The sequence below is a fragment of the Cololabis saira genome, chromosome 19 (assembly GCF_033807715.1).
Source record: "Cololabis saira isolate AMF1-May2022 chromosome 19, fColSai1.1, whole genome shotgun sequence".
NCBI lineage: Eukaryota > Metazoa > Chordata > Actinopteri > Beloniformes > Belonidae > Cololabis > Cololabis saira.
Genome location: NC_084605.1, coordinates 10486087 through 10496464, shown reverse-complemented (window position 1 = coordinate 10496464; position 10378 = coordinate 10486087). Strand labels below are relative to the sequence as shown.

The 10378-nt window shown below is 37.2% G+C and overlaps 1 protein-coding gene across 1 annotated transcript; it reads left to right on the top strand.

Annotated features, from left to right (window-relative positions):
* The first annotated feature begins 430 nt into the window (after positions 1 to 430).
* On the top strand, positions 431 to 9907 carry cenpt (centromere protein T). The gene is made up of 13 exons (XM_061709217.1): positions 431 to 737; positions 1724 to 1841; positions 1927 to 2056; positions 2149 to 2242; positions 3182 to 3318; positions 3405 to 3462; positions 3630 to 3766; positions 4595 to 6160; positions 7275 to 7424; positions 7518 to 7617; positions 8534 to 8701; positions 8877 to 8981; positions 9448 to 9907. The coding sequence occupies exons 1-13, from the start codon at positions 652 to 654 to the stop codon at positions 9575 to 9577; spliced, it is 2979 nt and encodes a 992-aa protein (XP_061565201.1). The 5' UTR covers positions 431 to 651; the 3' UTR covers positions 9578 to 9907.
* The last annotated feature ends 471 nt before the right edge of the window (positions 9908 to 10378 follow it).

The window sequence follows — 10378 nt, the reverse complement described above, 5'->3', positions numbered from 1 at the left end:
TTAATACGCCTCAAAGTTGATTAAAACAAATTGTGCTGGATTTGATTCGTGACTCATCTTTTTTTGCATTAAATAACTGAAAGTAACTTTTACTCAAATTACATTTTAAATGAAGTACTTTTGTACTTTTACTCGAGTACATTTTTAGATGAGTACTTTTACTTTTACTTTGAGTAGGATTTAAGCAAAGTAAAGATACTTTTACTCAATTACAATTTTTCAGTACTTTTTCCACCTCTGGTGGCCCCCGGCCTAATCTAGTTGAAGACCCCTGTTGTAGAATATAGACCAGTGTGGCTCAGAGCTGTAATGACACAAAGAAACCAGTGCGAGGCAGCAATGCACTAAACCGTGCCTAGTTTGCAGGAAATCTAAAGAAGAAGAAGAAGAAGAAGAAGAAGAAGAAGAATACAACAGAAGAAGAAGAGGTTTCACTTAAAAATAACGCGGGACAGACAGTGGGAGGGGAGTAAACGTTAATCCAGTTTGACTCCGGTCCTTATTTATGTTTACTTAGATTCAAGATATTAAAAGAAAACGCAGTTTTAAGTTCGACCTCATCTTATCACCAAGGCTTTTTGGGGATAACGGGGCTGTTTCCACCCGCAGCTCTGACAGTAAACTGCTGTTTTTAGCCACCCAGCTGACGTGATGGACGTGTCTGAGGATTTGTCTGCTCGGGTTTTATTAAAACATATTCTCACCACCGAGACGCCCCGGACTCCTGTCAGGCGGAGGTACTTTAACTCTTTTACAGTAGTAGATATGACAAGATAACCATACTGAGATAGTCTGTTTTACTACCGTCTACACAGACTAGGGTTGCCACCTTTCAGAAATAGAAATAAAGGACGCCCCGATTTCAGCAGCGCAGAAGCCAAAAAAAAAGCCCCAAAACTTCTAAACTGCATAAAAATGTGTATATTTTATATGAAAAAACGTGTTCTTTAATAGCATTGAACTTGCATGACTGTACAGACAGCCAACCATATAGCAGCTGAAATAGCTGCCTATGCTATGTATGTCCACATCAGCCAAGGTGTAGACAATAATTCAACTAGAATATGGTGTAAAAGTTAACTTATTTCAATAATTCAACTAGAATATGGTGTAAAAGTTAATTTATTTCAATAATTCAACTAGAATTTGTTGTAAAAGTAAATTTATTTCAATAATTCAATTAGAATTTGGTGTAAAAGTAAATTTATTTCAATAATTCAACTTAAAAGGTGAAACTAATATATTACCTAGTCATGTGATGATTACGCCTGCATCATTAGTCACAAATCCTTTATCAAATCTCATGGCCCTCAACTCTGGAACTCTTTATATAGGTCTCTTAAGTTTGCATCATCCTTAAAAATGTTTAGGACCAGCTTGATGGGGTATCTCTTATCTAGGCAAAATTATTAGGCTATTCTAATTGAAATGAAATTGCCATTTTATGGATATTTTTGTTTGTGTGTTTATTGTGTTTTTCTTTGTTTCTTTTACCTTTTCTTTTTTCCTTTCTTTTCTTTTTCTATTGATTGATTTGTTTTTGTGATTTTGTATTGAGGGGAGGATTTTTTTATAAGATTTATTCTTTTCCTCTCCAGCACAATTATTTGTCCTTGTATTGTTAATATAATTACTGTTACGGTGTGTAACACCATTTCATACTGTTAGAATTACTGTTTTATCATTGTGCATATGAATAAAAAAAAATAAAATTTGTGCTTAGTGCTTCAAAGGATCCGTCTACCAGCGGGATCCGGCGCAGTTCCCGGCAGAAGAAGAGAGATGAGGTCCAATCCCCCCAGAACATCTTGAGGCGCAGCCTGAGGCACAACATCCGGGAGGTGATGAGTGTTTCCCTTGTGTTATCCTTGTCCTGAGCGGATTCTTCCCAAACCTGATCAGCTATCTTCTTATTCCCCCCTCTAGAGTATAACGAGAAAATCACTGCCTCAAGGGAGGACTTCCTCAGCCCTGCTCAGAAAGAGTGCTGCACCCTCAATGCTTTTTAATGATGGAGAAACTCCCAGGCATCTTCTCAAGAACATCCTGCAGACAGGCATGTGCAGTTATCTACCTGCACCTTTTTTTTTTTTTTTAATGGCAGATGTGACTTTTCCCCTCTAAACATATATTTAATTTTCTTTTCAGAGCCTAGGAAGTCTCCTGTAGTTCATGAAAAGGGGGCGTCTGAAGAGCATGAGCTGCCTTTATCTGACAACACAGTTACTCGTAGTCGTCCTAGGTCAGCAATTTGTGTAACTGCATTACTGTTTGTTGTGAGAAAGCCTTGTTTTTAATGTGTGTGTGTGTATGTATGTATGTATGTTAGGGCTGTTCGATTAATCGATTTTAAATCGTAATCGCGATTATGTAATTAGAACGATGTTAAAACGTGAAAATCGTAAAATCGATTTTTCACTTCTTTTTTTTTTTTTTTTTTTTTTTTTTTTACCTTGTCTGCACACATATTAATGTTTGATACCATATTAATGATTGATGGAAATACCTCTCAATACCTGCGACAAGTGCCCCATCGGAGAGGCTCTTTAGTGTAGGAGGGGGTGTTGGAACATGCCACCGGGCATCCCTCAAGCCAGATGCGGTAGACCGGCTCGTGTTCCTTGCAAAAAACTTGCAAATGTGAATAGCAAATGTAATGACTGACATTACACACCTCTACCTCCTTCATGGGTTGCATTATTATTTAGCATGCAAAGACCCAGTTTAGTTTAATTAGAAAATGTCTTGTTTTATTTAATTGGAAATATAACTTACTGTATGTTTACAAGTGCTGATTTGCTGTTTTTTTTTTTTTTCAGAGATAAAACTTTATATTTTATTATATTTTTTAAAACTTTTTTTCAACTTATTTTACAGAATTTTGCACTTTATTCATTCATTTTTGGTTTAATAAGAGCAAAGTTTGCACTTAAAGCCCAATGGGGCAAATGTTCAATAAAAAAACAGCATATTTGAAATCATTTCTTTGCCTTTTGTCAATTCACAAAATAATCGTAATCGAAAATCGGATTTTGAGAGAAAAAAAATCGAGATTTTATTTTTGGGCAAAATCGAACAGCCCTAATGTATGTATATTTAATCAACTTCTTTATGTTGGTTGGTTGTAAACCAAACAGTGGCGTACACTGTCCAAACAAGTATATATTTGTTTGACTTCCAGTATTGAGCTGTCAGGGCTGGATCTGCCTGATGTAACTTTTGGCAGTGTTCCAAGCACCGCAAAGGTGCTAACCAGAAAGAGACCACATCGAAGCCTCAACGTTACAGCTTTTGAAAAACGTCTGAAAGTTGGAGATGGTAAGGCTGAAACTAAAGATTAGCTCCTTTTAATTCAAGTTTACATTTGTGTAGGAGCTTTATGTGAAGTGTACTTGTGCTTGCAGATGCTGAAGTGGAAATTGAGAGTTCAGTAGGGGACCATTCATCACTTTCTTTGTCAAGGTAAACTAAATAATAACCCATGGTATTGTTTTTTATTTATTTGGCTTTTTTTTTAATATATAGCTAATCATCTGATCAAACACTAAAACAACGCTCTTATTTGATGTGAAGAAGTTATGAGCAAATGAATGCAAACTTAGTAGATGTATGTCCAATCTATTTTTTAGTTCTACTTCCTTGAGTCTGAAGACACCCTGTGCTGATGTTCGAACTGAGAAAAAAGGTCTGCAAAGAAGAGTTTCTAATCGTCGTAAAATCACACAAGAAGAATTTGGGGCAGCTGTGAACAGGCGGGAGATGGGAGGTGATCATCTTTGCCGTCACACACTTTTACGTCCGAGCATGCTTATGTTCTTATTAGGGCTGGGCGATATGGACCAAAAGTCATATCTCGATATTTTCTAGCTAAATGGCGATATATCTCGATATTTTTTCTGTGCCTTAATTGGGGTTTCCCCCAAAGCATTATAGCATAGCATCTCTGTTAGCTTCATTTTTTCTGAGGCAAACCCTTAAAAAAACAGTCAGTTTTAATACAAAGCCTCGTGCCAAATGTCACACAGGTTCCTTTATTAACAGAGGTCTGCACAATATCAAAATGTATAAAACAAATGAAATAAAAATAAACTGCCTGCATATATATAAAATAAAAATGCTTCTTGAATAAAATAAAACAAATATCCCTTTCCTGCATAACAATTAAATTAAAATACACTGTGCAATTAATACAATGTAGACAGTAACAGGCAGACTTTTCCACTGAGGTTGACAGTTGTGCAAATAACAAAACATTTGTGCAAATCTCAAATAAAACATTCAAGTCAATTTGTCACAAAATAAGCTATATCAAAATCATTAAAAAAAAAAAAAAATTTCAAATCGATATAAACGATATTGTCTCGTAACATATCGTGTTTGAAAATATATCGATATATATTAAAATCTCGATATATCGCCCAGCCCTAGTTCTTATTTTCATGTGATAATTTAAAATAGTAAATAGAAACACAGAGTTTAATCTTTAACTTTTCCTGTTTGCCTGTTTAAGTATAAAATCTTGAAAGATGTGGTGATTGTTAAATGTCAGTCCTAATGATCTTTTTCCCTTTATGTTTACCTCCTTATCACCCAGGGGTGAGCAGCGTTGCACTGGTTGAGCGAGATCTCAGTGAGACGACCCACAGTGAGGGATTCACATTGGGTCTGACTAAACTTGGCGAGTCTGATATCACGGGTGATATTGTGAACTGCAACACAGCTCTCTACGACCAGCCTCATGCAATGACCTCTAACTTGTCCATTTGTGCCGCTCAAGACAAGTCCACATTCATGGTGTCGCAACATCAGAAGGAGATCCGAATGATGGACATGGGGGACGTGGGGCAGAGTATGCTGGAGACAGAGCAGTTCATGTCTGGATTTCTAAAGAAAGGAGGGGTTGTTACTGAAGCTCAAAACAATGAAAGTCTTTCTGGGGCTCAGTTGCAGGAAGATGCAGATGAAGCTGAACCCCAAAATCTGGATGCTCTCGGTCAAAAAGAAGCTTCTGCATTCTTGTCAATATCTGAGGATGAAGAAAATGCTGCCCAGGCTCCCCTCAGTAACATATACAACAGAGTTGAGTCTGAGGAAAGGGAAGTTGAAACTGAGGACGACGGTGCAGCTGATTTCCACCGAGAAGACAAAGTTGATGAGGAGGAGGAAGGTGTAGCTGGATCTCAGAAAGAGGAGGAGGAGGATGAGGAGGATGAGGATGAGGTGGAAGGTGTAGCTGGATCTCAGGAGGAGGAGGAGGAGGAGGTGGTGGAGGAAGGTGTAGCTGGATCTCAGAAAGAGGAGGATGAGGATGAGGTGGAAGGTGTAGCTGAATCTCAGACAGAGGAGGAGGAGGAGGAAGGTGCAGCTGACTCTCAGGAGGAGGAGGAGGAGGAAGAGGAAGAAGGTGCAGCTGAATCTCAGATGGAGGAGGAGGTGGTGGAAGGTGCAGCTGACTCTCAGGAGGAGGAGGAGGAGGAAGAGGAAGAAGGTGCAGCTGAATCTCAGATGGAGGAGGAGGAGGAGGAAGGTGCAGCTGACTCTCAGGAGGAGGAGGAGGAGGAAGAGGAAGAAGGTGCAGCTGAATCTCAGATGGAGGAGGAGGTGGTGGAAGGTGCGGCTGACTCTCAGGAGGAGGAGGAGGAGGAAGAGGAAGAAGGTGCAGCTGAATCTCAGATGGAGGAGGATGAGGTGGAAGGTGTAGCTGAATCTCAGACAGAGGAGGAGGAGGATGAGGATGAGGTGGAAGGTGTAGCTGGATCTCAGACTGAGCAGGAGGTGGACGGTGCGGCTGAATTTCTGACAGAAGAGGAGGAAGAGCCAGCTGGATCTCAATCAGAAGTGGGTGCAGCAGAACCCCAGTGGGAAGACGTTGAAGCAGGTTCTCAAACCGAGGAAGAGTCCGTGCTGGGCTCTCCACCAGACAAAGATGAAGAGCAAGATGGTAGAGCAAAATCCCAGACGGAAGAAAATGAGGATGTGACTGAGTCTCAGACTGAAGATGACCCCAATTGGAAAGGGGATGGAAAGAACAAAAGGCCGGTATCAGAACAGCTGGAACGTGACTTGAAGCGGATCAGTCAGAGGGCTCATCGCTCCATGGGTGCTCTCATTATGCCTGTCACAGAAATGGGGGAAGATTTGGTTAAGCCCAACGCAGCAGGTACAATTTATTTTATTTTTATGTGTGTGTGTGTTTTTAATGTGTGTGTATGTGGAACAACGAAAGATCCTGATAGTTAGTTTTTGGCTCTCTTGTACCCTAATAGGGCTGTTCGATTTTGCCCAAAAATAAAATCTCGATTTTTTTTCTCTCAAAATCCGATTTTCGATTACGATTACGATTATTTTGTGAATTGACAAAAGGCAAAGAAATTATTTCAAATATGCTGTTTTTTTATTGAACATTTGCTCCATTGGGCTTTAAGTGCAAACTTTGCTCTTATTAAACCAAAAATGAATGAATAAAGTGCAAAACTCTGTAAAATAAGTTGAAAAGTTTTAAAAAATATAATAAAATATAAAGTTTTATCTCTGAAAAAAATAATCAGCAAATCAGCACTTGCAAACATACAAGACATTTTCAAATTAAACTAAACTGGATCTTTGCATGCTAAATAATAATGCAACCCATGAAGGAGGTAGAGGTGTGTAATGTCAGTCATTACATTTGCTTTTCACATTTGCAAGTTTTTTGCAAGGAACACGAGCCGGTCTACGGCATCTGGCTTGAGGGATGCCCGGTGGCATGTTACAACGCCCCCTCCTACACTAAAGAGCCTCTCCGATGGGGCACTTGTCGCAGGTATTGAGAGGTATTTCCATCAATCATTAATATGGTATCAATCATTAATATGTGTGCAGACAAGGTAAAAAAAAAAAAAAAAAAAAGTGAAAAATCGATTTTACGATTTTCACGTTTTAACATCGTTCTAATTACATAATCGCGATTACGATTTAAAATCGATTAATCGAACAGCCCTAACCCTTAATATTACCTACTTGGTCCAATAAACAAACCAAAAATAATTTATTTACAGTGACAGAAAACATTAAAACCCTCATCTGAAAGAATGACACTCTGGATATTAAACTTTTTGGGTCAGAAACAATTATTTAATTTAATATTTGGGCCATTGCAAAGAAAATCTTCAATGGGAGCATGTTATATGACAAATAAAGATCTGGAATCCACTCTTTTAATATGCATATTCATGGTGATGTTTAGGTTTGTGATTTCAACAGCTGCCCTAATAATAATGGCCGTTCCTATGTAGAGCACAACCCTGAGGCTGGAAAAGAGACTTCCTTTCATCTTTCATCTCATCTCAGTGGACATCTGGGTGAGCCTCCACCTGAAGAAGCTCCTGCTCAGGATGAGGAACCAGAAGAGTGGGAAGACGAAGATGACGGTGAAGAAAGTGAAGGTTAGTATCCTAGTATTTTAAAGAAATTAGAACAAGAAAAAAACAAAACACACATTTAGATTTTTTTCTTTTTTTTTTTCTTTAAATATTCAGATTTACCCTCCAAGACACCAGCATTTGTGAGAGAGAAAAGGAACTTTTTTCTGCATGATCATCTGGCCTCACCTTCTGTTATTAAAAATATTCAAGCCAGGTAAGTTGAAACACTTAATTATACTGATATAACATTTTTAAGATCAGAATCAATATTCAGTGATGTAGAAAAAAAATATATGGTTTATATCAGGGTTTCCGCGGGGTTTTAAAAAGTATTAAAAAGTGATAAATGAAAATTGCCAAATTTAAGGCCATTAAAAGTGTTAAATTCAATGTCAGAGGTATTATTTTTTTTAAATTGGTATTATTTTTTACCTTTTACATTAAAGCAGTCTATTTTATTGTCATTCACAAAGTGAAATAAATGTTAAACATCTGGTCAACATCAATGAGTCTATAAATCTGTTCTGTATAGTGTTCTATAGGTCAAAATCTGTATTAATGTTAAAAGGTCCGTGATTAACACTTAATGTTGTGACCGTTTTTTAAAAAAAATCTGAAGGTAGTGAAAAAGGTATTAAATTGGTATTAAATTTAACATAAGGATTGCTGTATAAACCCTGTATATAGTGGTTTATGTATATTTTCTTCCAGAAACACAGAACATAAACAGAATTCCCAAACATTTGTTATGTGTGCAATTTATTATTCTTGAGGACATGACAATGCAGTTTATAATAAAATTGTTTCATTTTTATTAATTCCCTGAACAACAAAATGCATTTAAGTTCTGTTTTGTGTGAATTTTGTCACGTCTCAAACATGTGCTGCCCTCTGGTGGACAGCATGTGCAACGTCAACACCCTTAAAGGATATTTTTTCCAGTCTCATTCATGGTCTCATCGTTTGTTTAATTTCAATTTATTGATCATTATAGTATGATAATTGTGAATCAGCAAATGGTTAAGATCACTGTTATTTTTCACTCAACAAATTGAGCCAAATTTGTCAGGCTTCAGTGTTTTCAGTTGCTGTTTCTTCTCACTTACTGTCTTAATCTGTCCCAACTGCAGTGGTGCGACTGAAGAGTTACCTGCAGTGAAACCCAAGAAGGTGAGACAGAGGAAGGCGGGGCCGACCAAAGGGGAGCAAGTCCTACCTAAGACCTACCTTATGAGTCACTTCAGACACTTTGCCAAAATGAAGGTCTCTGCAGATGTTTACCCCGTCTTAAATGAGACGTGAGTATCTGACTTTATAGTTTTGAGTGATATTGTGACAAATTAAAGGGGTGTCTGACGTATTACTAAAAACCAATGTTTTCCTGTGCTGTTTAGCTTTAAATATATATGTTCATATTAATTTGATAAATGCTGCCACGACTGACACAATGATTGCATGTCGATACTGTCACAGAATGGATAAGTTCTTTGGTCGGCTGACTGAGGATTTGGAGACGTATGCTGCCCACGCCAAGAGAAAAACCATTGAGGTTGAAGATGTTGTTCTTCTGTTGAAAAGGTATTTATACTTTATCACAGTTTAAAGCATTTATAACTTTTTGATCAGATTTTTTTTATTTTTTTTATGTGATATCTTTAACAAAAATGAATTTAAATGTATATCGAAAAGATGACTTTCAAAGAAGGAGGTAAATTATTTTGAGTTTTCTAGCTGACTAAAGTTGCTTGCTGTAGCTAAACTCTGAAAGCAGGAGTAAATAAGTTGAAATCTTAGGTAAACAGCAGTGTGACAACGAGGGCATGATAAAGTTTTTAAATCCACAAATGCAGCAGTTATATAGGAAATGTTTATAGCTGTTCTGCCATTAAGGATGTGTATATTACGCAGCTTCAGATGAAGTTTGAGGTCCAGCTTTAATATGCAGCTCTCATAACTGAGAACACATCTTGAAACATCTTACACCAAAGGTATCTGACGTTAATGCTTTAGTTACTTTTAACCTGTGTGTTTCTTTGTTCTTTAGGCAGGGTTACGTGAATGACAAGGTGCCAGTGGAGGTACTTATCGAAAAATACCTTCGTATGGAACAACGAAAGATCCTAATCCCTTGTGCAACCAGTGGAAATGTTGTTATTCCAAAAAGGCGTAGGTGAACTGTCTGGCTTTAATCTCTCTCTACTTTATACAGCCTGTGACATATGTGGTAATTTAAGTTGTTATGTATAAATGTTTATGTACATGTTTAAATATTTTCAATGTATTATTTGCAAAGAATTCCTGTATCATGGGTAATAGTGTCTGTATTATACTTTATAAGTAGCGTGTATATGTGTATGTGCATATTTGATGCGTTGATTTGTGCATAGTTTTGCTTCAACATGACTAAAGTGTTGGAGTGTCAGAATGTGTCGGCTTTTTTTTTTGCTGTTTTTTTTCTTCCAAAGATGCATTCCTTTTTGACAGTTTTCAGACTTCTTTTAAAACTAACACAATTTGAAATAAAGTCCTCTGATTGATGTATTTGTTTTTGATTTATAATTTCAGTAGCATTTTCCTATGAAAGGCATTGTGGCTCAAGAGGATATGCATTTAAATTATTTAGCTCAGATTTATTCTCAACAAGAGGTCATAATGCTGATGTATGTTATAAATTAGATTTACTGTTTCCATAAAAATGAACAAATACAGCATTGCCAGAAGGTCGTTCAATAAGAAAAAAAGGTGTAATCAGTTATTATGAGATTATTAGATTAAGGTTTTTCCCAAGAAGACCACTAGATGGTGCAAACTCGACACAAGTAACCCAGTGGAGCAGGTCATTTACTGCACATAGCAGATTTGTTCCTCTCTGAAATTCAACCAAATATGTTTCACATCGAGAGATAAAAATGCGATATTGACTCGTGTTATGTGATAAATTTAAGTCTCAAATTAGAATTCAGTAGGAATTTTTT

What these genes read in the sequence shown, in the direction of transcription:
- cenpt (XM_061709217.1), top strand. Translation starts at nt 652, where the DNA reads ATGGACGTGTCTGAGGATTTGTCTGCTCGGGTTTTATTAAAACATATT. An exon ending in CGGACTCCTGTCAGGCGGAG is followed by an intron (nt 738 to 1,723) that starts GTACTTTAACTC and finishes ATTTGTGCTTAG; the next exon opens with TGCTTCAAAGGATCCGTCTA. An exon ending in TGAGGCACAACATCCGGGAG is followed by an intron (nt 1,842 to 1,926) that starts GTGATGAGTGTT and finishes TCCCCCCTCTAG; the next exon opens with AGTATAACGAGAAAATCACT.